This window comes from Octodon degus, unplaced genomic scaffold, assembly GCF_000260255.1.
Source record: "Octodon degus isolate 3935 unplaced genomic scaffold, OctDeg1.0 scaffold00185, whole genome shotgun sequence".
Classification (NCBI taxonomy): domain Eukaryota; kingdom Metazoa; phylum Chordata; class Mammalia; order Rodentia; family Octodontidae; genus Octodon; species Octodon degus.
This window is the reverse complement of record NW_004524761.1, coordinates 3,664,071-3,691,838: the sequence shown is the minus strand read 5'-3', so window position 1 is coordinate 3,691,838 and position 27,768 is coordinate 3,664,071. Positions and strand designations below refer to the sequence as shown.

The 27,768-nt window shown below is 54.5% G+C and overlaps 1 protein-coding gene across 3 annotated transcripts; it reads right to left on the bottom strand.

The window, feature by feature from the left end:
- Positions 1-562: 562 nt before the first annotated feature.
- Positions 563-27,478, bottom strand: Pcdh1 (protocadherin 1). Of its 3 annotated transcripts, none has more exons than XM_023704015.1 (6): positions 27,285-27,477; positions 24,755-24,860; positions 17,983-18,845; positions 12,529-14,724; positions 6,644-6,863; positions 3,327-4,557 (listed from the first exon to the last, which is right to left on the bottom strand). In XM_023704015.1, the coding sequence occupies exons 3-6, from the start codon at positions 18,817-18,819 to the stop codon at positions 4,163-4,165; spliced, it is 3,648 nt and encodes a 1,215-aa protein (XP_023559783.1). In that variant the 5' UTR covers positions 18,820-18,845; positions 24,755-24,860; positions 27,285-27,477; the 3' UTR covers positions 3,327-4,162. The 3 variants fall into 3 exon arrangements, with proteins under 3 accessions (XP_004643910.1, XP_023559783.1, XP_023559784.1); XM_023704016.1 differs by lacking the exon at positions 24,755-24,860 and adding an exon at positions 5,689-5,727 and having other exon boundaries at positions 4,471-4,557; XM_004643853.3 differs by lacking the exon at positions 24,755-24,860 and having other exon boundaries at positions 563-4,557; positions 27,285-27,478.
- Between the last annotated feature and the right edge of the window lie 290 nt (positions 27,479-27,768).

Below are 27,768 nucleotides of genomic sequence, written 5' to 3'. Positions count from 1 at the left end.
CGGAGGGCGGGGCCGGGAACCCGCTGATCCGGTCTCTGTTCCCAGACCTCCTTGGAGCTGGTGTTTACACCTGAGCCGAGCGGAGGAGGCGGAAGCCACTCCAACGCAGTCGGAGACCCGGGCTGAGACCTTTTCGTCCCCTGACCCAAAGTCGACTTCCAATCTACGCTCCTGAGCGTGGGAGGAAGCGACAGACAGACAGATGTCTCCCGTCCCTTCTATCCTGTTTCGTAGTTCTGCTAGTTGCCGGAGGAGCGGGGAGTGACCCACCAGGCAACAACCGCAGCACCTCGGACCCCGCTGGAACGCCGTGGGGGCGCCGGGTGGAGGTGGCGGCGCAGCCGGGAAGCACTTGAGCTCCTTGCGGAGGGGGCGCACGGAGCTGTACGCACGAAGCGCTTGTCAGCCTGTGACCCCTCACCCCATCTGCAGTCACCCAGCGCTCCCAGGGTGAGCAGGTCTCTGCTCAAGGCCCCTTCAGTCCTCTCCAAGGCCTCCACCCCAGACTCAGCTCCATTCTCCTCGGGACGCAGACCCGGGGCTTGGAAGAAGCGGAGTGGGGTCCGGTTTTCACACTTTTATTGTAAAGCTCGGGAATAATTACACGGGTCTTTCATTGACAGCTCAGCAAACAAACCGGAAACGAACCGAACCGGAGGGGGTAGGGGCGGTGCCTGCGCATGCTCGCGGCGAGGGGAGGTCAGAGAAAGAGAAAGACAGAAAGAGACAGAAATCATTACAAATCAACGGGATTGTGCTCGCAGCGCCAGGGATGGGGATGGGGTGGGGTCCTTCCCAGGAGGAGCGAGGCGGTGGGAAGTGGCACGAACCAAGAGAAACACGACCCCAAAGTGGGCACCCGACGCGCCCAAAACCCCCCTCCCGACCCCACCCCGACACACGAGAGAGACACGGCCCCCCTCCCCACTCAGATAACCCAAGGAGACACAGTCTCCTCTTCCCCATGGGCAGACATACGCCTCGGGGGCGAGACGCAGTCCCCACTCCCAGAGAAGTCCCGCTCAGAGATGCCCCCTAAGAGACCTTCTCTCGGCCAACACGAGCCCTCCCCACAGCAGGAGACAGCCCCCATCCGGGGAAGAAATGGCTCCGGAGGTCCCGCCCTCAGGAGAGAGGTATCCCTGGAGCCTCTAGGAGAAAAGAACCCAGAGATAACCAGCCTCATCCCAAAGTGCTTCAGGGAAGACACCCCGATAGGAGAGATGGGGAGGGCCAGAAACATCCCTTCCCGGACAGCTTCAGAGATAGCCCCTTCCCTGGGAAGAGAGATGGCCCAAGACTGACTTGTCTTAGGTACTCCCAGAAACCCTGGGAGGAAAACAGGCTCCCCAGAGAGCCTGGGTAGGGAGGGGAGACATGCTCCCATGGTTCCCTAGCGGGAATACATGTTCCCCAGAGATTCCCAAGAGGAGATGTAGGGGCTAGAGAGCCCCCAGAGGTCACGGATGCCCCGAGGCACCCCCCCCCCAGGTGGAGATGTTTCGGGGACCCTGGGAGAAAAAGATGTCCCCATACACCCTCTATCTAGAGACATGCTCTAACGTAGGGGGTTGAGGACCAACTAGGTCCCCTCTAGGAAGACACTGACTGGGTCAGGCTGGGTTTGGGGGGGTCTCCTCTGGCCAAATGTCGCCTATTGGTACATAAAACTGTACTTGACACAAGGCATTGGGAAGGGGCTTCACAGACTTAGGACCAACAGGGATAGTCCCCAGTGCTGTCACCCATCCCCTGCCCACCTTTGGTTTCACCTCATGAGTGCCCAGGTGGTGACAGACTTAGCACCCTGACCCCAACCAGGGGGCCATGGGGGGGCTCTGCTTTTGTCTGTGGGAAGGACTTCTGCTCTGTGCTTCTAAGCCCTCCCGTCCACCCAGACTACCCCCTTCCTTCTGGCTTCTCCATTGTGCAAATTGCTCCTCTGCCCTTCCACTCAGTGCTTGGGCGTCTCCAAGGCCAGGGCAGGGTACCCAGGCCATCAGGGGCTTCCTGCAGGGGTCTGCCGACCCCAGGGATGCCTCTTGTCCAGACCACCTTCACCAAGCAAACGGGCCTCATACAATCTTTTTGCCCCAATCCTGACCTCTGGGACCCAGGACAGCTCTCGAGTCCACTGCTCACCAGCTGGGCACCTCATGCTACCAACTCTACCACTATTGCACCTGCCCTGTTTGTGTGTGTGTGTGGGGGGGGGGAGGCTGTCTCTTTAACAGGCCCCCAGCCCACTTCTTGGGCCTCCCCTAGGGAAAGGCGCCTTTGGCCAACCCCCTGACCTGGTTGCTGCCACCCAGCCCCCTCTGCCTACTGCCCTCCAGGGAAGGGCTGTGGGTGCTGGGGCCACCAACCCAACAATGCCCTCCTTCCCAGCACTGTTCTCCCAAACCAAGTCAGAGGTGAGGGATCAGAGAATAGAGTAATTCTACAGCCCTCCCTGGCTTTTCTGGGGTGGAGATGGGATCTCTGGGGTTACAGGAGTCAAACCCCCAGCAGCACAGCTCCCAAAGGCACCAGACAACCCAGCAGCCTGTACCCACCCCTCCGCACTTGGGCCACTCCCCCAAAGTTTAGACGAAGTCCAGCAAGGGCCATACCCTGAGTCTCCAGCCTCCCAGCCTGGGCCCCTGGGGAGCTGGAAAGGTATGGACCAAGGCAGTGGGGTTTCTGGAAGGAAGAGAGGCTTTGAGATGGCCACAGTGGGAGATGGGGGCTCAGCAGGATGCCCCTCACACCCTGGCCCCCTGAGGTGAAGGAAAGAACTTCACCTCATCATGGCTGACTGGGCTTCCCTGCCCCCCAATCTCCCTCCCCCTCCCCCATCGGACCCCTGACCCTGGCAAAGGGAAGCCCAAATGGAAGAAGGGGGCCTGGAGCCCGGGGTGCCCTGAGGCAGCCCTTCCCACCCCCTGAGATCAAGGCAATGGTGGTTTTACAGGCTGAAGGGTCAGTCATGGCAGGGGTTGGGGGCTGGGGGGCAGGGAGGGGGAGGGTGCCATCCCCCATTCAGAGGCAGCAACTGGCCACCCCCTGAGCAAACCTTCCTGCTCCCAACTCACCCAACCAGGCCAGAGGCACAGTCATCCCACCCCTGTCCAGCTGCCCCCCACAGCCTCAGGGCCCCTCTGTGATGCTCACATGGATGTGGGAGGCCAGCCTGAGCTGAGCGGGGATCCCCCCCAGGGCACAGCGCAACAGTTCCAAAAAAATAGAGATTTGTATTTTTAAAAAAAATTAAATAAAAGCCCAGCTCTGCTGATAGGCAAATGTTACCCTCATCCCCACCCCCACCCACCCATTGTTTCCCTGGCCTGCACCCCCACCCCACCACGGCCCCAGGGGTATTTACAACATGGAACAGTAGAGGCCTGGAGTGGGGAGCACTGCGGCAGGGCAGAGGGGCACAGGGCAGGTCCCCCCCAGGGGGGTCCCCCAAGACAACACAACATCAACGAGAAAAGTTGCAAATCAGGCAGAAATGGGGACATCATTCCAAGGTCCTTATATACAGACACTGCATGACCAGCAGGGAAGGGGTGGCCCAGATGGGACCCAGCATGGGCACGTGGCAGGCAGGTGGGCCAGCCCAGGAGCAGTGCTGGAAGACAAGGCCTCCGCCCCACTCCCACCCCATCCCGCCCCTCCTTTGGTAACAAAAGCCCTTCAGGGAGCCCCTGGTGGTCAAGAGTTTCCTCTGGGGGTTCCCAGGGAGAGGGGCTCCCCAGTTCAGCCCTGCTTCCAGACTGAAAAGGGGCACGCTGTCCCCGCCCTGGTCGGCCATGCGGGAAACAATGAGTTGAAAGTGTGCTGCCCACCCTGACTCCACCATCTGCCCAAAGTGAGGGGTGCTCCCTGGAAGTTGACAGGTGGGAGCCCAGTCATTGCAGAGGAGCCCTCTTGGGCATCTGGGAGGAGCCCTAAAAGGGGAAGAAGGGGCTCCCGGGAGCTGTGGGATGGAAACAAGGAAGAGGACCTGGACCCTGCATGGGGAGGGGCCAGCGTGGTTATGAGGCTAGTATTCCCCCCCACCTGGGGCGCTGGCCACAGAGTCCACGCTGGAGGGGTCACGAATTGGGCCCTGAGATGGGCCCGTTTGGGAGCTGGCCGGCAGCCGGGGAAAGGGGTGGCCAGCCGGCCAGGAGGGGGCTCACAGGTAGATCTCACGCTTGGCCGTCTGGGCAGATGCCTGTGTGGCTGTAGGTGGGAAGTCCGAGGTCTGGGTGAGGGGGATTTCCTCCAAGGTGGCCGAGTCCTTGCAGGAATCATGGCTACTGTGGGAGAAGGCACTGTAGGAGGGCAGGAGGCGCACGGGGGCCGTTTTGGTGTTCCGGTCTTCCGGGGGGCTGGGGCTGCCGGCGCCCGCAGGCTCCTGCCCTCCTCGGTCCTGGTAAGGCACGAAGGTGGAGAGTTTGAGGGCGCTGCTCTTGGTCCGGCGGCTGGGAGACGACTGGCCAGGCATCCAGCACGTGTCAGAGTGGCCAAACTCGCTGCACTCCCGGGTACACGTGCCCGTCATGGCGACATCAGGCAAAGGGCGGAGGTCTGCAGAAGAGAGTGGGACAGTCATCAGGAAAGGCAGCCTCAAAAGGTTCTGCTCCCTGGCCTCCCACTGGCATCTGCATCCTGACTCAGAACAGGGATGCATAGCTGTCCTGCTCACTGAGCTCACAAGCACACACCCCTCAAATAGACCTATGCCCTCCTACTACCCACCCGAGGCCCACTGTGCTTTCTCCCTCCCTCTCAGACTCTCTTTCTCTCTCACTCTCTCTCTCTCTCCATAAATGGACACATTCCTTCGAGCCCCACCCTTTAGCACTGTTCTGCACACACACAAAATCTGCCACCGACAGGTGCACAAACACACAACTCATGTACATGCTCTGTCTCAACAGGCTTAAACATGCAATTCTACCCTTAGATAAGGCTGAGAAAATTCCATCCTCATTTAAGGACTCAACAGCTCTCTGCCTCTGTCACACACATACACACACAGATAGGCGTGGACATACAAGTTCCCTCCACTGGGCAACGAAGATGGGCACATACCTTCCTCCTACACCCCCTCAAGCCTCACATGCTCCAGCTGTCCTGAACCGCAACACAGTGTAGCAACACCTTGCTTCAAAGCCGGGGGAGGGGCGAGCATCTATGCGGGTGTCCGCACACAAGTACACTCACATTCATGCAGCCCCTGCCCACCTCACACCAGCCCCTCACCAGCCACCACCCTTGGCCTTGCCGCGGCTCCCTGCCCAGAATACCCGCAGGAGCAGGAGCTGGCCGACTGACATCAGCAATAGCCTGTATGGTTGCTGGGCAGCAGGGGGGTCTCCATGGGAACAGCTGGGCCATGAGCGCTTCCTGTCACAGCTGCCCCTGTCCCGCCCTCGCTCAGGGACAGCACCAGGCACGACCCCCCTCGGGGACATGATGGAGCCAGGAGCCACACTGCCTGGGGCAGGGGCTCCCCTGGCACCACCCACCCTGACTTGGCCTCCTGCCAGTGCAAGGTGAGGAGGGGACAGCTCTGTTGTTAACCCTCAAAATGCCAAGGCTCTTCAGCTCAGGGCAGAGTTGGGGGACCCAGTGTGGCACGGAGCACTGGGTGGGTGGGGCTGGGTGCTGGGCTGAGTCCCACAGACCCCAGACCCCAGAGCAGTTCCCACATACCTGGCACTCCGCCTCAGGGCCTGCTCCGGCCAGCCGGCTCTGCGCGGGCATAAAAAGGACGAGACGGGCATGAGATCACACATGGAGGGGCAGGTGGGGGCAGAGGGCACGCTGAGACCTAGGGCCTGGGGGTTTAGACAGGGCTGCTGACTGAGGGGTGTGGAGTGGAACTTTTCAACTTTGGGGCCATAGGACACTAGTATTAAGGCAGGGGTGAGACCCAGACAGTGCCGAGTCTCAGTTTTTCCAAGCCAAGGACTAGCTAACTCAGGTTCCCTTTCTCCACAGGCTGTCATGGCCACCTTCACGCCTACACACACACACACACACACACACACACACACACACCCCCTCCCAGTGCCCCGCCCCGCCCACGCCCACACCGGCCTCTGCCCCAGCCCACACTTCCCTCCTCTGTCATCCTCCACACTCCTCCCGCTGGGCCTTTTCACTCCAGAACTTCTCCCGCTTCTCTTCCCATAGGTCCCAGCGTCCGCTTCTCAGGGGGCCGGGGTGGGCCCAGTCTCTATCCTTAAGGCCCTTGAACTTCTCTAGGGGACCACCATCCACCTCAAGATTTCCTTAACATTACCTGAGCCTCTGGACCCCGTTCTCAGGTGCCTGTTACCAGACAGACAGTGTAAGGTAGTGCTGAATGCATGGTTCTGGGCTCAGAGAAACCCGGGTCGTAACCTCTCCCAAGTGTGTCGCTTCCTAGATGTGTGACTTTACCTCTTGGAGCCTCTGTTCCCTCCACTTTAAAGTTGCACAATCAAGTTCTCAGATAAGAGTGGTTGTGAGGAATAAACAAATATATACCCGAAGACTCAGCACGGCGATTACTACCAAATACACAAGAAGAACTCAATAAATGGAGGATATTTTTAAGGTCTTGTCACCAATCTCAGGCTTTTACGCATCCCTGGGGCGCCTTGGCCATGCTGACACTCCTCACCATTCTCGGGGTGCTCCATCTCTCCTATGCTGCCATCAGGGGTGGTGCGTTCATAGTGATCTTCAGGCAGGGCCAAAGGACCAAGTCGGGGCCCTGAGGAGGACTTGCTGGATGGTGTCTCAGACTCCTCCAGGCCACTGTCATAGTAACTGTGCTGGGATGGGTCTTGCAGCTCCTGGGCCTGGCTAGTGGCCGAAAAGGTGACACGGCGGTGAGGTAACTGCAGGGAGAGAGAGTGTCACTGATGGCCAGCCAACCTGCTGTACTGGGCCCATCACCACCCCAGGCGCAGCCCCAGCCCCAGCCAGGTACCTCCAGGCCTTAGCAACAACCAAGAAGAGGTCCAGCCAGCTAGCACAGCACAGACCCCGAAAAGCACAGGCTCCAGTAGAGGACTGCCCCTTAATTCCAGGACAGCTCGCAGTGCAGTTAAGTCCAAATGCTGAAAGTCTCGACAGAGCAAAGGCCCCAGGGTTATCAGAGCCACCACAGTAACCCTAATTCAGCACAGCCACGGGTTAGAGCATGGCCCTGCTAGTTCCAATCCTGCTTTCCAACATGGGCACAGCCTCGCTGTCATTTCAGAATAGCCCCTGACCCAGAGTAGAGCCCAACACCAATATAGTCCAATACCAGCTCAATCCCCTAGTCAGCACGGCCTCTGAACACCAGCATACCCTCCAACTTCTAGAACAGCTGCCTAAAAGCAGTAGAGCCCTAACTCCCACACAATTCTCCGGCGTAAGTCCCCTAATGTCCCCAAAGCGTCCTCCAAACTCCAGCTCCTCACCTGCTCACTGCTCTGTAACTTCCCATGGCCTCCATCCAAATGAAGTGGCAACCTCTTTCTCAGCCTCTGTTTCTCATCCCGGGCATGCAGCGCTGAGGCAGCCCCAGGACTCCCTGCTGAATGCCCTCCCTGCCAAGCCCCCAACCCCACTCATTCCGTTCAGGGAGGCCTTGCAAGGAAAAAGGATGGAAAGAAATGAGAGAAATCCTGTCACAATCCAGGGCACCTGGGTTGGGGCACAGAGCAATGAATACTTCGCAGTCCTCCAGAACAGGCAACAGAACATGGACTGTGGAGAGGGCAGGGCCTGCCTTGGGTGAGCCAGGTATGGCAGCCACCAAGGATTAGAAAAGTGGGCCTCAGATGATGTCTCCTTCTAGGAACTAGGAAGGAGGTGGGGGGGGGGGCACCAGCTTGGTGGAGCCAGACTTGAAGCTCAAATTGGGTATTGGAGGTCAGGAAAGTGGAACCATGACAGGCTCTCCCGGCCAGCAGCCCTGTCTGCCTGCCATGGGTTAATGATCAGCCCAGGAACCTGGCAACCTCAGCCGAGCACTTGGCTCAATCAGTGAGCCACCCAAACACCCACCTGGGACTGCCACTGGTTTTCCTGCCAACCAGAAATTAGGAGTTGTGGAGGGCACAGACCCAGGGCCCCTGGAGGCCAGAGGTGGGAGCCACAAGGCCCAAGCCCTGCTGATGAGTCCCCAGGCTCTGCCAACCCCAGCCTCTGGCAGTGCTCTGTCTTCTCAAGCCTTGATGAGAGGTTATGGCAAGGCCAGAGGAGGCGGTCCCAGGCTTGCAGGCCACTCCCAGTACCCCTCCCAATCTCCACCCCTCTGCAGGTTTTGAGCTCCAGGGAACGCAGCCCAGCCCACCTCTTCACAGCTTCAGGACCCTCCATTGTAATACCAAACACTGAAAAGACTGAGTGATAAGAAAAAAGTCCCCAGAGCTAACCTGTACATTTGGGGTTGGCAGGAAAACAGTCTACCTGTACCTGGGGTGAACAAGGAGGGCTCAGGAAGATGCAGAGCAGCAGGGCTCCGGGTGCTTCTCTTTGAAAGCTTTCAGAAGCCCTCCTTCACTACCGAGCCCACACCTAGCAACGCAAGGCTTGCCCACCAGGCAAGTCACCGAGGCTCTTTGCCTAGGATTCTTTTCTGGATAATAGAATTGGGTTATACTTAATGTTCCTCGTTGCTCTATATTATCAATCTTAAAAGCCAAGATCCAAAGTCAGTGGTAGACTCTACTCCTGAAGTTCCAAGCACTCCCTGAATATTGCTAATTGGCTGCCCCTGTGATCCTTCAGATGCAACATGTCTAAGATCAATTCTTTTTTTTTTTTTTTTTTTTTGTCCATCAACTTCTCGTAAGCAATGATCTGATCATTACCTCATCACCTACATTCAGGCAAGCGCTTATTCTACTGAGTTATCTCCCTGGGCCCCTTCACCTACATTCAGAAGAGTGATACTCACCTGGTAATCCTATGATCTTCCCTTTCCTTGCCCATCCCTACCCTATGTTCAAACTAACCTTTGAATCCAGTAGACACTTTCTCCCAAACCAAAGCTATCCACCCATCATCCTCTTTGCCACGCTTTCAAATTTTTTAAAATTATGTTCTGGTGCTGGGAAGTGAAGCCAGGTCCTCATGCATGCTAGGTAAGTGGTCTACAACTGAGCTACATTCCCAACCCTTTTTATTATATTTCAAGACAAGATTTCACTAAGTTGCTCAGGCTAGCCTTGAACTTATAATCTCCTTCTGCCTCATCATTACACCCTCTTAGTCCTAACCTTTGCAGTTCAATCTCCTGTCTGTCTGTCTGTCTGTCTGTCTGTCTGTCTGTCTGTCTGTCTGAATCAGTCTGGGCTGTCCTTGAACTCGCTATATCATGTCATGCTGGCCTTGAATCTGTGATCCTCCTGCTCAAGTCTTCAGAGAGCTGGGATCACAGGCTGGGCCACCACACTTGACTCTGGAGAGTCAATCTCATAACTTTAGCTCCACCCCTTTTTAAGTCCACCAGAGTGAACATTCTAAAATTCCGTTACTTCCATTTCCTCTTCAGTCTGGAACGGCATCACAGTCCTCCAGCCCACCTCTCAGCTCTCCTGTACCCTCCATGCCACCCAGAACACTCCCAGGGTGCTCAAAAGATGACCCCAGGCAAGAGGACTCTCAAACCAGCTCAAGGTTCATGTTCTCCTCCCAGTCCCATGTCCTTTATAGATTTCCTTCCACTGTGTTCCTCTGAGAAAGGGAGGGGACACTGTAGTCAAATAAATTGGACAGTAACTTTATTTTTTTGTACTGGGGATTGAACTCAGGACCTTGCACTTGCCAGGCAGCTGCCCATGCTGCTGAGCTATATCCCTGGTCCTGGTCAAATAAATTTGGAGGCTCAAGAGTTACACACAAGTTTTAGTAAGATCCCACTTTCTTGCCAGACTTCTCAGGACCTGTAATAGGCAAATGTGATAGTGACTTTCTTACTACTATAACTAACTTAGTCATGGAACCCATTTTTTTTTTTTAATAGCATAATAGATAATGGAAGACTCAGGGCTGGTGAGATGGCTCAGTGGTCTAAAGCACCTACTTAGAACAAGCTTAGCAAAACACAGAGACCGCGGTTCAATCCCCCAGCACCACATGCCAGCCAGCCCCGCCCCCTGGTGGGCTGAGCTGGCCACACACACACACACACACACACACACACACACACACACACACAAATATAAAAATAAATAAATAAATACATTCTTGATAAAGGAAGACTCTAGAAATTAGATTTCCTGTGTTTTGTGTTTAGATTCTGGCTCTATCATTAACTGTTTTTCCTTTTCTGTAGAATGAATAAAAAATGACCTATATCACAAAGTTATAATCACTGAAGGAACTCACAGAGCACTTTGTATGGTACCTTGCACTTAACAAGACTTTTTTTAAAAAAGGAGACAAGCAACAGCAATACAAGTAGTTTCATGGAACATGCTAGGAAAACCTTTAACTATGGCACTTCTCTCTTGCCATGTAAAGTTCATTTCACTTGTGTCTTGGACAAGCATGACCAATTTTTCATTAGGGTCTAGTCATGTTGAGCATGCAATAAGAAAGTACCCTACATATTTCAATGCTAATACGTGGTATGGTTTGGTGGCACCCAAATGTTGGGAGAAGGGATCCAGTGTGGCCCTCTTGGGTGCTGGATTGGATTAGAACCCCATAAGAGACAAATCCTTGTATGATAGGGGCAGGGGCAAAGAATGAAGGAGGTAAAGAAATGGAAAAGATGGAAGACTGCAAGGACAGAAACAGAAGAGAATGGAAGGTCAGGAATTAGTGGAGGTCACCTTACAGATACTTGATTTGTCCTGGAGAAATGAGATGTACTAGATTTCACTTCCCCATGCCCTACTCTTCCAAAGCCCTCAAGAACTTTTACTTTGGGGGTGTCCAGGACATTGGGGAGTTTTGAATCAAACAGAGAGCTGGCGCCTTGGACCTCTTGGGAGTGTGTCAAGACTCCCTGGTTACCACGGAGATAAGCTGCCTCTGGCCTTAGAGACTCCCCCAGGATTGGAGGCCCCTTCCCCACACTTTAGCCTCCCTCAGGCATAACACAGGGACCCAGGAGAGTGAGAAGTGAGAGACGGGGAGAGAGAGAGAGTGCAAGGTGCAAGCCAGTAGCCCATGCCGGCCAGAGCAGGAGCTGAAAAAAGGGGACAGAGGTGACCTTCCAGGACGGAACAGAGTTTAGAAGTCTCAGGCTGTGAGCAGGGGGCACCCAAGAATCAGGAAGCAAAGTAGGTCTTTGCAAAAGGCTGGAGAAGCCCCTCGCCTCCCTTCAGCCTTCCCTCTTGGATCCTCTGGACAGCAATCCCAGTGGAGAGACAGGCAGGGTTGGCTAATTGCTGGTTGTTGGGAGGTGCTGCAGAGACTTGGAGGGAGATATTGTCTTGAGGGAAGGTGGCTGGTGTAACCTAGAGGTTCTTGTGGCTTCACCTGAGGCAGAAAGGCTAATTGCCACCCCACACAGGTGTTCTGGTCTGAGGTTGTCAGAAGCTACTCAATTTGGGCAGTCAGGATAAAATGTCTCAGACTCTGGACATGGGCAGACATTGAGTGAATCTCTAAGTAGCCTTTCTTGTTGAAAGGTGCCATATTTAAGAAGGCCTTGCAAACACAGAGTGAAGGGACAGGCTGCCCAGGCCTTTATCTGGAGGCTTGTCAGTTCAGGAGGAAACTTTCTCCAGACGTGGATATGGGAACGGGGCTGGAGAAGGAGACAGCTAAGGCAGAGTTGGAGTAGAGCAGATAGGTCTAGGATGTGGGAGGGAACAGAGTGGGCATGGGTAAACTGAGGCACGATCTGAGGACAAAGGGCTGCTTTCAGTCTCTCTCACTTCTTCTCTCAGTTCCCAAAAAATAAGAAACCAAAACTCCAAAAATAGAGAACTTTATTGTCAGGGACAAGTATATAGGGAGGGCAGGGGATGTGGGGCCCAGCCCCAGGACCCTGGGGTGAGGAAGGGGTTAATAACGTACATTATATATGGAAGGCACATGTGGGGGGGCTCGTCTCCCTGGCAGGTTTCCCACCTGGTTCCCCACCAGGACCCTAGGTCTTCCTGTTTCCTTCCAAAGAATCATCCATGGCTGGTCTCAGATAGAGCCAGGTCTGGAATAGACCTCTTCCCAGTTTCCCCACCTGCTTTGGTCTCCAAACACTGCTCACCAGCCAGCAGTCCCCACCTGCAAGACCCAGCAGCTGGCTCCCGGTCCTCGGATCTGATAAGTCCCAGGCCTCTCCCCAGCGGTGGGGGCCAGGGCAGAACCCCAAACACACCTCTCTCAGTTTCCATTTGGCCTAATTCCCATGCCTGGCAAGTCAGCAGGGTTGTTTCCGAGGCCTCAGCAGCCCCAGATTTGTGCCTCCACCCCCACTACCCCTCAGGCTGGACCCCAGTGGGCTGACAGGACAGGAGTCCTGCTCCATCACTCCCACACCTCAGTCCAGATAGCCCCTTGGTAGGGGTGGGATGGGGGCTGGGGTGTGCTAAGCCGCAAAGGCTGGCCTACCTGCTTGCTGGGGTATTTGGGGGGGTTGGTGCGGTAGCTGTAGTCGGAGTACTGCTCGGAGCCTGTGGACGTGGTGTCCCCAGTGCCCACAAATGTGTTTGCAGGCGGCAGGTCCTGCACCACCTGGTGCTTCTTGGAGGCCGAGGGTGACTGGGGCTGCAGTTGGATGGAAGGTAGTGGGGAGTTAGAGCGGTAGTGGCGGCCAAGGTCAGGGCTGCCTGGTGGGTAGTTGAGGGGCAGGTGGATTCGAGGACTGTCCCCAGGAGCGTCACTCATCAGGTTGAACTTGAGGGACTTCTGCAGCCCAGCCTCATCTTCATCCTCCACTGGCTTCACTGGCTTTGGGGACTTGCTCTTCTTGCCCTTGCTTTTGTTTCCCTTTGAGGCTTTGCCGCTGGGCTTAGGGGCATACAGGTCTTTGGTCTCCTTCTTACCAGCCTGGTAGCCGCTCTTGGCCTCCCGCTGCCGGCAGTAGCGCACAAGCACAGCGAGGGCAATGAGCAAGGCCACAGCCACCACGCCAGCCACAACACCAAAGAGGATGTTGCCACGCTGCTTGGAGCGCTCATATTCTGGGTCCCCAGCAATGTCGATATCCAGTGGCGTGTCCAGGCTGTGGCCCAGGAGGGTCTCCAGTAGCGTGCGGTTGGCTAGCGTCTCATTGACATAAAGGTGGACCAGGGCTGTGCCATAGCGTGGGGGTTTGCCACGATCACTGACCTTTACCACAAGGCGGTGCAGCCCATGGTGGCGCCGTTCAATTTCCTTCTCCAGGGTGATGGCACCTGAATGAGACCCAATCTGAAAGAGTCCGTAAGGGTTGCCACCAGCAATGCTGTAGATCAGCTCAGCATTAACACCAGAGTCAATGTCCTCAGCTGTCACTTGGCTGACTGTCTCACCGAGACGTGTCTGGGGGGTCAGCAGCCGGTGGGACGTGTTGGAGGGGGCCGTAATGAAGGGTGCATTGTCGTTCTCATCTAGCACATTGATGGTGACACCAACATAGGCTGAGCGAGGTGGGACACCACCATCCACTGCCTTCAGCTGAAAGGTGTAGGTGCTCTGCTGCTCTCGGTCAAAGCTCAGACTGGACAGGATCGTGCCTGTGCCATTCTGGATAACAAAGTCGCCATTGTCCTGTTCCACTGAGAGCTGCACCCGGGCATTCTCCCCCTTATCCCCATCAATGACAGTCACCATGCCTACTGGACTCAGCGCTGGCATGTTCTCCATCACTGAGAAGTTGTAGCCACTCAGCATAAATTTGGGGTCATTGTCATTGCAGTCTAGCACATTGATGAGGACAGTGGCTGTGCCCTTGAGACTGGGGCTGCCCCGGTCAGCTGCCACAACCTTCAACTCATAACTGTCCCTCTGTTCCCGATCTAGGGATGTCTTCACCCGGATCTCTCCATTTTCGGGCGAAATACTAAAGAGACCCTGAGCAGCCGGCTCAGGCTCCAGAGAGTACACCAGTTCTGCATTAGAGCCAGAGTCAGCATCACTGGCAGTGACCTCAGCTACGACTTCACCGGGCTTGTTGTTTTCTGGGAAGGAAACCTCAGTGACACTCTGGGTGAAGACAGGTGCATTGTCATTGATATCTACCACCTGCACCTTGAGGGAGTTGGTACTGGAGAGTGGGGGGTTGCCAGAGTCCACAGCCACGATCTCAATGGTGTAGTCCTTGACCTTCTCATAGTCCAGCGGGGTGGTGGTCTGCAGGAAGTACTTCTTCTTGCTGTCACTACCTGTCTCGCTGGCTTGGCGGAGCTGGAAGGGCACATCACCTGCTACCACACAGGTCACAGCTGCATTTTCTCCCTCGTCTCGGTCAGATACCTGTACCAGGGCCACAGCTGTCTCTTCTGCCACATCCTCTGAGATGTTCGCCATCCCATCTTGATGGGTCACAAGCCCTATGCCTCGGATCTCAATGGTCGGGGCATTGTCGTTCATATCTTTCACAGTTACGACCACCTGGGCACGGGCACTCTTTGGGTTGGCACCTCGGTCCTTGGCAAGAACTGAGAAGCGCAGGGTGCTTAGGTCCTCACGGTCCACGGGGCCCTGGACAGTGATAAGCCCAGTGTTTCTGTCCAGGCGCAGAAGACGCCTTACCACTTCAGGCGCCTGGTGGAATGTATAGTCAATCTCAGCGTTTGCACCTTGGTCTGAGTCATTGGCCTTCACCTATAGGATAGGAGCAAGAAATCCGGAGAACAAGAAAGGGTTATACAGAGATGGCCAGTGAAAAGATGTCTGTGAACAGTGAAAACAAGTATATCAGAAACAACAAATCCAACTGAGCTGGAGATATAGCTCAGTAGCACAGCATCTGTCTGGCAAGTGAGGGGTCATGAGTTCAATACCTGGTACCAAAAAACCCCAAAAACAACAACAAAAAACCAACCAAATTCAACGGAGTGCCTTTTTTTTTTTTTTTAACCAGGGGTTGAACTCAGGCCTTTGCGCTTGCCGGGCAAGTGTTTATTCTACTGAGCCATCTCCCCAGCCTCCTAAGTGCCTTTCCAAAAGCAAAATAGGTACTGTCTTCTCCTGGGTCTTGTCACTCTGGCAGACCTTACTAACCTATTTTCCTGGATAGCCCAGATGCAGCCTGCAAATCCTCAGCCACAATACACACCCAGTGGAGATGGATCAGAGCAGGGTTAAAGTCCACATCACATTTCTGTTCTGGTCCAACCCAGCATGGGGATGAAGAAAAACTGGCAACAAGGTAAGCTCTTTCACTCAATCAAACTGGCCTTCAACCCTCTAAAGGTGGGCACTTGTGTAAGCAACAGCATGGGTATGTATGTGTACATATACCTTTGTGTGTGGCTGTGTCTTTAGGGGTTGTTATGCATGAATGGAGATGTACAGGCAGAGGGGATTTCTTTTGAAAGCGGCCAGGTAGGGATGTGGGTCAGAGGAAGCACTCCCAGTCAGGCCCAGCCACTGCTCTGTCAAACCGGGGAAACCTGTTTTAGCAGCTCCTTCAACTGCTGGCTGGCAAAGGCACCAGTGTGAAGAATCTGGCCTGAGCCTGAGGCTGAGAGGGAGGAGTTGGTGCAGGCCACAGAGCCTGCTGGCAGCGGGCTGGGCTCCCAGTATCAAACAATGAACTGTCTGTCCCTTTGCAGTGGGCACACCCTCCCACGCTCATGCCGACGCACTGGCCCTAGTCTATACAAACAGGGTGGTAAGAGGGCAATAGGAACCAGGTGCAACCGGCCATGAGATACAATGCATCAGGAAGAAATGGAAAGGCTGGATTAGGTCGCTGCTTGAAAGCATGTCATGCAGGGTAAATGTGAGACACAGGCATACTTCGGCAGTCTCTGGTGGAGCAAAACAGAAATCTTGGGTTCAAACACCAACTCTACTGTTTCTCAAATGACCACATGAGTCTGGGTCAGGTATTTAACTATCCCAAGCCTCAGTTTATAAATGTGTAAAAAAAAAAAAGAATAATAATAGAATTTATTTCACAGGATTATGGCGAGGATTAAACGGGATTACGGGAAAATGCCTACCAATGTCTAGCACATGGAAAGTGCTCCCTGAATAGTATTCATTTCTCCTTTTGTCTATCCATCTTCCTATCCTTCTTTCTACCTACTCATCCACCCATCGATCATCCTGTCTGAAAAGTCTGAGCAGGCTAGTGGTCTTGTAAATGAAAGCTTGTCTTTTTTCCTTCTGTGTGACAGGAATTTCTTCTGTACCTGCTAGGGATTTTTCCACAGAGAAACTTCTGGGCAGGGTTTCTCAGGAACCCTGGTGCTCATTCCTATCTGTGAGGGCCAAACCTTCACTATTTCTCCTACGGAACTGCAATTTCTGTCACCAGCTGTCCAGATGCTCTCCACTGTCTTTGTTTCTAGATTGACTTCTTATCTGCCTCTACCTATCTGTCTTTGTCTCTTTTCCTCTTTCTATAACTCTTGGCTTCTGTCTATCTGCTTCCCATCCCTTGCTCAGTTCTGATCCTGCCTCTTCCACTGCCAGGTCTCTCCCACCCTCTCTTTTCACCTGTCGACCTCTTAAGCTATTCTCTCTCTCTCTCTCTTTTTTTTTTTAACATTTTTTTTCTTTTTGGCAGAAGCAGGGATTGAACTCAGACCCTTGCTCTTGCCAGGCAAGTGCTTATTCTACTGAGCCATCTCCCTGGCCCCTCAAGCTATTCTCTACCTTCTCCTACTACATCTCACTGGAGGACATAAAGCCATTACACACATAGGCTCTGAAACCAACCCATGGGATACAAGCAAAAAGATGAACTCTGAGCGTGTAGGTGTGGTATCATGCAAGTTTCTTAATATCTTAATCTCTATGGGCTCAGATTCTCATCTGTAAAATGCGGATAATGCATACTCACCTGGTACTGTAAGGACCAAATGATATAATATACATAGTGTGTTTAGAACAGTGCCTGGCACCTAGCTTATTATTATTTACCATCCCGACTATCTGTCTCCTTTACTTTTCTCAGCTTCTTTTCCAGATTCCAATCCACCAGCTTCTGAGAAAGATGGAAACACCCACCCACCCTTTCCCCAAGACCTAGGACGAAAGGGTCTCTCAGGCAGAGAAAAGGTGTCTAGGGCAGCTCAGTTCTTCTCAGCTCCCTCATATCAAAGACAGAGGCAGCTTCAGCTGGTGGGGAAGGAGAAAGGAGGGAATGGCCTGAGGCCAGTGCTGAGATGACAGTGGGAGATACACCCACCTGTCTGTGAGGACGCTTTCTTTGCTCCCTCTCAGGCCCCAGCTCCAGCAAGATGCCCAGCCTCTAGGGCAGTTCCCATGAAGATAGGTGCTGAGAATTCCACAGAACCAAGCGGCCCCCCACCGTCCCCTGTACTGTGCCAAGCACCCCACACCCATGGGTTCCCCATGCCTAGGGGAGGAGGCAAATGTAAACACCCAAGCGTGGCTTTTTAGAACTTGGAAGACATAACTGGCTACAATGATCTCATTTGACTTTGTTGGTAAGGGGCATGGTGAGCCTATGTCTCCCGTTCCAGGAAAATCCATCTGCCTAAAGAGAGCCCGACACTTGTTGGAAAGATATTCCCCTCTCAGGAGAGTTCTATCACATAAAATGTGGCTCACGCCCCACCTCAGCTTCCCTGGCTTTGAGAAGGTGCTCCCTGGACTTGGGCCCGGGCATGTGGGCATTTCTCAGAGGTTTCCCTTCCTTGCTCTGACTGTAGTGGGATACTTATTCAGAAGCTATGTCACTGTCATTTAAGTAGCTTGATAGTGAGAAATAATGCCACCAATTAGAGGGGAGGTGGTAAGATGGTCTGGCTGGGGCTGGGGAGAAGGGGGTCTCACCCCAGTATTTGGTATTTTTTTCCCCTAACTGAAAAGAACTCTCACTCTTTGGGGTGGGATCCTATTTCTAAATTTGAGTCAACCTGACAGTTAGAGGGGGCCTCTCACCTGGATGACTGAGTGGCCTATGGGACTGTTCTCAGATAGCTCAGCCTCATAGGTAGGCCGCTCGAACTTGGGAGCGTTGTCATTGGTGTCGAGCACAGTGACACGCAGCAGGGCACTGCTGGCACGTGGGGGGCTGCCACCATCCTGCACCCTGATGTTGAGGTCATAGGAATCCCGGCGCTCTCGGTCCAGGTTGCCCATCACAATGAGCTGTGGCTGCTTCTCCTCCTGGTCCTCGGCTACCTGCAGCCCAAATAGCTCCTGGGCCTCAGGCTTGGCTTGCAGCTCATATGAGGCCACGCCGTTGGGGCCAGTATCGCGATCGGTAGCCAGTGGGATGGGGAAGAGTGAGCCGATGTTCGTATTCTCGGGGATTGACAGAGTGATGACCGGTGAGGAGAAGTTGGGCGTGTTGTCGTTGATGTCCTGTACCTCTATCTGGCCCTCTAGCAATCGGGGGCTGCCATTCTGCATGAGGTCCGTGATAGACACCTCAAACTCCAGGATGCAGGGCTCACCAGGGAGCTGGTTCTGGCATTCACGGAGCCCCTCACGGTCAATGGAGGTCTCAGTGGTGAAAATGTCGCCTGTCTTGCCTTCCACTCGAAGATATGGGGCACCTACCTCTAGTTTGTACAGGTGGCCCACATCTGGAAAACCATAGTCAGCTGCGAGGCTCCCAATGAGGGTGTTGGGTGGCTGTTCCTCCAGCACCTTGTACACTACCCGGGTGACCTGGCCTGCAGATGGAGCCAACAGGAGCAACAGGACCAGCAGCAAGGGGGGCAGCAGCAAACACCGTCCCCCAGGGCCGGGGCTGGGCCTCAAGAGCCCCATCCTGGCACGTTTCAGAATCAGGAGGGCTGAAAGGAGAAGAAAAAGAGAAACCATCAGCTTGAGGGACCCTAAGTGCTGTCAGAGCTGGCCCCCTCTTTTCCCTCTACCATCTATATGCTATTATTCCACAAAGAGTCAGCCTCAGCCCAGAAACCCAATTCAAGAACCCAGAGCCCAGCTTCCTGAGTCTCACCCACAGCAGGGTGTAGCAGCTGTGTCTGGCCCAGCTGGAGGAGCTGGTAGGAGGCCTGTCAGGTCTGGAGCAGCGCCCGCCCATGCAACGCCCTTACCACCTGACGTTCCTGGGTCCCAGCCCTTCCTCCTTCCCTCCCTCCCTTCTCACAACTCTGCCGCTCTGGCTCTGCGCTTTGCCCAACACATCCTTCTCACCAGCATCCTGCCTTAGTCACCCATGGTAATTACCCTGATACTGAGATAGAGAGCGGGAACAAGACGGGTTAGGCCTTTCACACCCCCAGCTGGAGCCCCTGTCAGCCCATCCTGGTAGGAAAAGAGATGCAGGTACCCAGGGTCATTACTGCTCACACTGGGTCCACTCAGATCAGATCAGCTGGATCGTTAAGGGAAGAGGTCTCCCTCTCTCTCATTTTTTTGGACACAAAAACATTTTGGTGTGTAATCCAGGCTGGTCCTGAACTCATTAACTCATTAGGTGGCTTGCACTGGCCTCGAACTAGTGCTGATCCTCCTGCCTCCACTTGCTGAGTGCTGGCTTACCAGTGTATACCACCACACCGGCTGTCTTTTTCCTCCGAGATGACAAGGCAGTGCATCTGAATGAGGTACAGCATCTGAAATTCCCTCTGACAATAATCATCCATAGTATCCCCTGTTCTCCACGCCCCGGGAGAGCCAACTTGAATTGGACACCAGTCAAGGCTTATGAAAATAGCTGAGGTTGAAGAGTAGGTGTCAGCCTCCCCAACTTCCCCCACAAACACGTGCCTTGGACCACACGTGCCCATGAGCACACTCGTACAGGAACAGTTCCCAGGGCTCCTCTCTTCTCTGCCTGTGGCCATGGGCTGGTGCATGGAAGGAGGCAGTAGAGGTCAAGACTGGGGTCAGGACCGTGGTCAGGGCTGGCCCTCAAATTGGTTTTGGGAACTGCCCTGGCCTGTCCTCCGCAATTAGGAGCCCAGCAGGTCTAACTAGGACCGAGCAGGGATGACACCACCAGCCTTCTCCTGACCCCTCCCCAACCCCCACTCATACATTCGCTGGGCTCCAGAGGTCACGTGGCTCCTATTTGCCCTCTCCTTACATACAGCCAGCTGCCACTGCACTTCTGCTTTTCCTTTCCCACCCCTAAGTCCCTCAGTTAGAGCTCTGCAGGCCCCAGCCAACCCCAAGGTGCACCCACAGCAGCTGTCACCTCCCCACCAGGCTATCCACTTAACCCTAGCCAGACCTAAGGTCACCTACGTCCCAGTCGTGGTTATTCCCTCTATCCAACAGAACCATGACCAGCCCTTCTTCTATCCAAATCCAGAGTCTCTGGCCCAGTGTTTTCTGTGGAGTCTCCAGTTTCAGTCTGTTTTCTGCACTTCCCCTCAGTGGGCCTGAAATACTGCCCCCCTTCCCACACAAGCCCTGTCACTGACCACACCCATCCCTCTGAAGGGTTCTGCCCCCTCCCCAAAGTCTCTCCAGCCCACAGTGACCTCTTCTTCCTCCAACTCACAGCCACTTATTGTCTGCTCCACACTGAAGACAGTGACTCATGGGCTGCCTGGGACACCACCCACCTGTTGTGCAGGTCCAGTGTTGCGTACCTACTGTCTCCCCAGGCAGATGCCAAGTGTCCTGAAGGAAGAGGCTGGACTTTGCACATACCCTCGCCCCCACCCCCACACAGCTCCACAAAGCTGGGCACGTGGTAGCTGCTCACTCATGCATTCAATGAATGCTTATTGGGCACTAACCGTGTACCAGGCTCTGTCCCAAGCACCAGGACACTGCAGTCAAGACTGGCCCAATCTGTCACGACAATGGCTTTAGCTCAATGGCTAGCTGTTAGTTTTGCTGGATTGTCTCTGGACCCCCTTGATATATGTAAGGCAGCAGAGTAGAGAAAAGTCAGGGTTGCAGCATGGCACAGTCTGAGGGAAACTCCAGCAGCCGACTTCCTGGCTCCATGATAGAAGCGAATGATGCAGAACATCAGTTTTCTTATCTGTAAAATGGGGATAATGCTATCTATATTCTAGAAGGCTTGAGATAATTTAGGCTAAATGCCTGACACAATTTAGGTATTTAACAAATATTCCCTCAAAACACAGCATACATTGCAGCTATGGGCCTGTTTGGAAAATTTGCTAATATCTGTCTTTTTTACAAGACAGTGAGCCAAAATTGCAAGGAGCTTCACTGTGTTTGCATTTTCAGGAGGTAGCAATGCAGCTGGGGCATAGTAGACAGTCAATAAATACTTCTTTTTTGATCTTCCTGCCTCAGCCTCCCAAAGGCTGGGATTACAGGTGCAACCCACCAGGCCTGGCAATAAATAGTTCTTGAGCAACTGTGATTATCTTAGTACCTTGATTTTAACCCACCTAGCGCTTGCTGTACGTCACTGCTAGTTTACTTATTTACATGTCTCACTCCACTAGGCTAGCAACAAGCTGAATAAAATGTAAATCTTTACTGGGTGTGGTGTTGCATGCCTGTGACCCCAGCACTTGGGAGGCTGAGGGAGGAGGACTGCCTTGAGTTCTAGGCTGGCCTGAGCTCCATACCAGGGCCCTGGCTCAACCCACCCTCCCATAAGCCTTCTCCACTTTAGGCTAACAGTAGACCCTCAGCAAATGCTCATTAAAGGTATGGGCTTCTTACACAAACTCCAAATGCTTTGTCTTCCCCATGCAGGCTTCTCCAAACCGAGGCCGCTCCCTGGCTACTCCTTAGCACCACAGTACTCGATCTGTATAAGGCCATTATCAGATTAGTGTGTGGGTTTATTCTCAGCTCCAACCTTCATCTCTTTAAAGGAAAGGAGGATTTATCTGATGTTCCATTTGGATCCTCCAGCCGCCTCCCCTCTACCTGTGCCTACCTGTGCAGGTCTAGTACAGGGCTCATCTTACCACACCAGCATGAACTCAAAACACAACCCCAAAGGACTGTTTAAAAAAAGCCCCATTTCCATCTGGAGACCTTGTAGGCCACCACGCTGCTCTGTACACACAACATGAGCTCTTTGTGCTCCCTGATCCTCTGTAAATTTTGTCAGGGTAAAAGTTACACAGGAAGCTCACTGGATTACCCTAGACCCAGTAAAATAGGAAATACAACAGAGCTCCTAGCCGCTATGTCCCCCTCTAGAACAAGGATAGCTTTGCTGTGGGGGGCACATTTTTTATTAAGAAATTTATAAAACTATCATACAAATTTTTTTTTGCCAGAAAAAAAATGTCTGCTCAACAAATTTTGGCTTCAAATTTAGGGTTCATGGTCTGGCAAAGCCAGAATGACTTTGATCTTGTTGCCACTTCAAGAGCTACAAATCAAACCCATATTTTGAGGTTCCCTTCCCATCTCAGGGCCTAACCCCGCCAATCTCCGAGGCAGCACCCTCACTACAGAACCCCCCCATCCTTCTTTCCATCACTCCTAGGCAATTAGCTCTAGCCAGCAGGAGACGAAGGACTAATAAGGACTAAGACAGTCATCTCCCAAAGGGTAAAATTCAAGACAAGAAGTGGGTGGGGTTGGGGAGAGTTGTCCCTGGAGGTTACAGTAGTATGGGAGAAGCCACAGTAGAGATAGGGTTGTCCAAAGTGGGGGGAAGGAGGCTGGGGAGATAGTTCAGGGGCATAAATGCCTGCCTGGCAAGCACAAAGTCCTGAGTTTGATCCTCAGTTAAAAAAAAAAAAAAAAAAGTAGGGACAGGACTTGTGGAAGGGTTAGACCTTGAAGCACCTGGAGAACTCACTCTCTCTCTCTCTCTCTCTCTCTCTCTCTCTTCTCTCTCTCTCTTCCCTCTCTCTCCTAAAAGGATTATCTGGCCTCACCCTTAGGATTTTTTATTAGAAAGCTGGACCTGGAGAAATATACAGGGCAACCAACACAAAGGCCCCAGCCAATCTCCGAAGGAATTTAAGATAAACCAGGTTCACTGAGTTATGAGCCTGAGACCCTGCAAGCCACCATCAGCCTCATCATGATGGTCACTCACTGCCACCATCACCCAGCAAAGGTTTTCCCACCTCCCAGGCTGTAAGCCTCTGAAGAGGAGGCTGTTTATTATTACAGCCCCTCCCATTTTAGACATGATCAAATTTAGACTCAAAAAATGTTTATCGACCTAGGTGGAAGAAGTAATAAGAAGAGCCAGGATCTGAGAAACAGAGTGCCTCTTCACACCCAAGAGCCTGGGTAAAAGGCTGAATTCAAGGGAACCTATGGAAATTCCTGGGATGGGCCAGGGGGCAAAGGGAACACAAAGGCCTGGGCTTCCAGCTGCATCGAGGCCTCCCAGAGTATCGAAGCTCACCCAAAGGTCCACAGAAAGTCATGTGGCCGGCCAGAAGGAAGCAAGAACAGCGACTCGGCCCCTCCCTGTCCTTGCCCCCACACTGTGAACTTTGTCCCCAGCAGTTGATTCTGGGAGTTGTTAGTCTGAGGCTTAGTCTCAGGTGGCTGCCTCTGAGAGACGAACCACCTTATCTGTGCTTCTCCAGTTAAGTCTACCTTCTTGGGCAAAGGCACCTTACCTCCACCCAGCGACAAGGGTGCCCACACCCTGACAAGCCACAGCCTACACTGGAACAGGCACAACCACCCATCTCCCTTGGTCTGAGAACGGAGGTACAGAGGTGAAGTTTTAACCAGTACCTTCACTTCCAGACTCTGCATGTGCGTGTGTATGTGTCACACACACACACACAGAGAGAGAGAGAGAGAGAGAGAGGATGTGTGTGTACACACCAAGGTCCACTTCTTGTTGACTACCATTGCAGGAGAGCTATCATTGCCCCAGTGACCAGTTCAATTCCAAGGCCCCACCCTCACCCCAGCACTATTACACAACAGCCTCTGCTGCCAGGGTACAAAACACCAAGCAACAAAAGGAATGAATGGCTAGTTTCTGAGAGCCTGAGAATGGAGGGGAAGCCAGGGGCTGTGCACAGGGTGGGGCTGTTCCGAGGCCTCCCATAGCAGAAGCGCCTAGACTTTGGTTCATCTTCCTTCTCTTCCACAACCCTCTATTTGCCTGTGTAGGCTTCTCAGAACTGAATTTTTGAGCCAGATTGCTCATTCTATCAATTCTTAGCTGTGTAACCTTAGCCAAGTTAATTCATTTTTCTGAACCTGTTTCCTTGCTACAAAATGGAAATAATAAATTCTGCTTCTTGAAGATATTGGGAGGGCCACGGAGATGGCGCAGTGGAATAAGTGCTTCCCTGGCAAGCACAAGGGCCTGAGTTCAATCCCCGGCTCCGCCAAAAAAAAAAAAAAAAAAAGATATTGGGGAGGATTATATGAAAGCTAATGCATCTGAGGTTTACACTTTATGTGGTAAAGTACATGTAGGTTTAAAAGTCTTCCAACCTGGGATAGAGCATTTTACTCAAAGCATGGGGCACAAGGTAGGTGTTGGTTGGTTTAATGGTCAAATGAACTAATCCCCTAACAGCCAGCAAGTCCTATGAAGGCAAAGGTGGTGTGTACCTTACTACTGCATTCTCACCACCCACGTGGGTTCCGGCAGGTGGAAGCTGCTCAGTACCCTGTTGAATAGAACTCCTCTCTGCAGCACCAGGCATCCATGCGCACAGTAGGGGCAGTGCTCAGCTCTATCACAGGGCCTCCTCCTTCCCCACCTCCCCTCACCCAACCTTGATTTCGTCTCTCTAGAAGCTCCTCCTCATCCTGATAGGTCCCCTTCCTGGCCCCTCTACTCCATTCTTACCGTTGGTGCTCACTGTCTCTTGCTCAGCTCTCTGCAGAAGCAGCTACAGCAGCAGTCCCTCTTTTAGGAGGACCAGCAAAACACCCCTTTCCAGCTGAAGTCCCTTCTGGAATTGGGAATTAGGGGTGGAAGGGGCAAGGAGAGACTCAATGCAGCCAAACCAGACTGAGCCCAGACTTCCTCCCTGCTCACCCTGCCCCCATCCCCCGTCTGCCCTGCCCTGGCCACCTCTCGGGGGCTCTTCTCAACCTCTCCCCTGGAGTCTGCCCCATGCCACTCTAGTTACTTATTCTAGCTCTTAGTTCGCTCAGACCCCAACGTCAAGATACCTCCGCTTTCGGGAGGCCCCTTTCCTGGCAGCTCCAGAGCACTGCCACAGAAGGAAGGCGCCCTGAGTGCTCTGGCACCAAGTCCTGGCCTCTGTCGGCGCAAGCAGCCCCAGTCTGCACCGCCTTGGTCAGAGGGCTCTTAGCATACACCCAGCGCGCGGAGCATCTCCTCCGAGGACGCGAGAGTGAGTGTGTGTGTGTGGGGGGGAACGGCGGTGCCCCTAAGGTTTGGCTGGAGCCACCTCCACGCCAGTGGCTCCTGGCCTCCTGGAGCCCGGGGCAAGGCGAGACTGACGCTTCGTGTAGTGAGAACGTGCCTAGGCAGCCGGCTACTTGCGTCCCCCGCTTCCCAGACAGCCGCGGGGAATCCCTGCTCCCCAGCATCTCCGGTCTCAGCCGGCCAAAGGTCCCCCGCGAGCCGGCGCCAGCGAGAGCCACGCAGCGGGCGCCGGGAGGGGGTTGGGGAGGAAGCCGGCGCCGGAATCACAAAGCCACGAGCCTGACCGGGCGGGGACATTCTCTTAAAACCGATCCTCTCGCGGCCAGAGCTAAGGGGTCCTGACCCGGTACTCAATCCTCAATGGCTGCAGCGTTGCTCCCAACCTCTCTAGCCAGAAGGCACAGCCGCTGGCCACTGCTGGAGAAACTGAGGCCAGTTTACACGAGGGCAGCCAAGAGAAGGGGTGCGAGAGCAGATCACCCACAAAATTTGTTTCTGCACATACCACATCTCCTTTCTGGCCTCTGCACGGGCCTTGCCTGTGCACAAGACTGCCCTGCAGTGGGGACCGAGCCTCCAGGTATGAGGCGGACCCAGGTGTGCAAAGGACTCAGCTGTCTAGGAAAACTCAGCTAAATGGCCTGACAAGGGTCGCAAACACCGCCTAGGGTTGTACACTTCAAAGGACCCAGGGCCCAGAGCCCCAGGGAGCGGTGTGGCGCGGCCTGTCAGGGCCAGGCTGGTTCCCGGAATACCCGGCCGGTACCGCCAGAGAGCAGGTGGGGGAGGCGCCCGCCGGGAAGCCGGTCCGGCCGGCCCCGGGGCTACTGCGGAGCGTATTATTTACAATAATAGTGTAACAGTGTAGCGAATAGGGTGACCGGCACTTGGAGCTCTCTCCGGCGACCCGGGCGGCTTCCCCCAACGGAATCTCGCCTCTGATCTCCGAACTAGAGGGGCAGAGTGTATTTGTGTGTATGCTCTGCGGGGTGTAATGTGACACTGTTAGTGTAAGGTGTGTGACACCAAATGTTAAGATGTGGGAAGCAGTGGCCAAAAGGCGATGCTGTAGGTGCCTTTTACTGTGTTTGGGTGTATGCCATCAATGTTTGTGCAGACACTAGGTTGTGACTGCCTGTGTAGTCCAAGGGGACAAGCAAGACCCTGCGGTGTACTTGTGTTCCAGCCAAGGAGTGGGTCACATAATTTATGCTAGGGTGTGTTCTTTAAGGAGTGTGTGCAGGGGGCACTCGGCAGCTGTGGCAGTCGTATATGAGAACACGGGGTCGTGTTTGTGGGTCTCCGCTGCCTAATGTTACACCCGGTTGTGTTGCTGCTCTTTATGGCCATGAGTTCTGAGTCTCTGCTGCTGATTGTGCAGACGCTGAGGCAGATTCTGAGCTGGTGACGGAGCCCCAGTGGGCGCTCGTGTGCGGGAGGTATATGTCTATCTTCACATATGTACCGATGTATGTATGCGTGTGTATGTCGGTAGTATGGTCCTCCAGGTGCCCGTGGAGAGCTGAAAGCGCCTGAGTGAGCAGAGCTATTCGCCCAACAAGTGTGTGTGTGTGTGTGTGTGTGTGTGTGTGTGTGTGTGTGTGTTGCTGTGGGTAAGGTTCCCTGCCTCAGGAAGCCCCCCACCAAACTGAAGGCCGCGCGCTTCCCCCAAGCCATCTCCATCCCCCGCGCGCCTGGAGTCTCCTCATCCCCGTGGCTCCAGGCGCCTCGGTGGGCGACACGAGGGCTGGGGTCTGGCTCAGCACCTCCTCCCCTCCGGATTTCTTGCTGTGGACCTTGGAGCCCAGAGTGCCCGGGTCACAGCCGCGCTCGTGTCCCAGCAGCCCCTGCCCCCGCCCCCGCCCCGGGCATGGCTGGGCCCCCGCGGCCTCGCTCCGCCGGGCACCCCTCCCTCGGCTCCGCCGGCCATGGCCGCCCAGGGCCCCGAGCCGCAGCCGCCTCTACGCCACCGGATCCTTACCCGCCTCGGGCCAGCACCGGCCGCCGGCCACGCTGTCCATGAGCCGCCGCTGGCCCCGGCCCGGGCTGCGGCTCGACGCGGCTGGGGCTGGCGCTGCGGTTCGGCTCCGGCTCCGGCCGGCTCTAGGCGCAGCAGCCCGGCGGCTTCGCGTCCGCGCCGCGCTCCCGCTCCCCGAGTGTGTGAGGTGGCGGCGGCGGCAGAGCCAGCAGAGAGCGGAACGCACAGCCCGGCCCGCCCCCTCCTTCTCCTCCCCCTCCCTCCCGGCCCGCACGCCCGCCTCCCGCCCGCCTCCCCGCCCCCCTCCGGCCGGGGGTGGAGCTCCCGACCGCTCGGGTCCCGCGGGGAGGGGGCCCTGAGCACAGCTCCCGAGCCAGGACCCCTCCCTTCGGCCGTCTCCCCATTGCCCTGGGCCCGATTGCGCGGATCCCCTCCTCCTCCGCTCCTCACCTTACACTTATCCCACCGAGCCTCCATGTAGCACCCC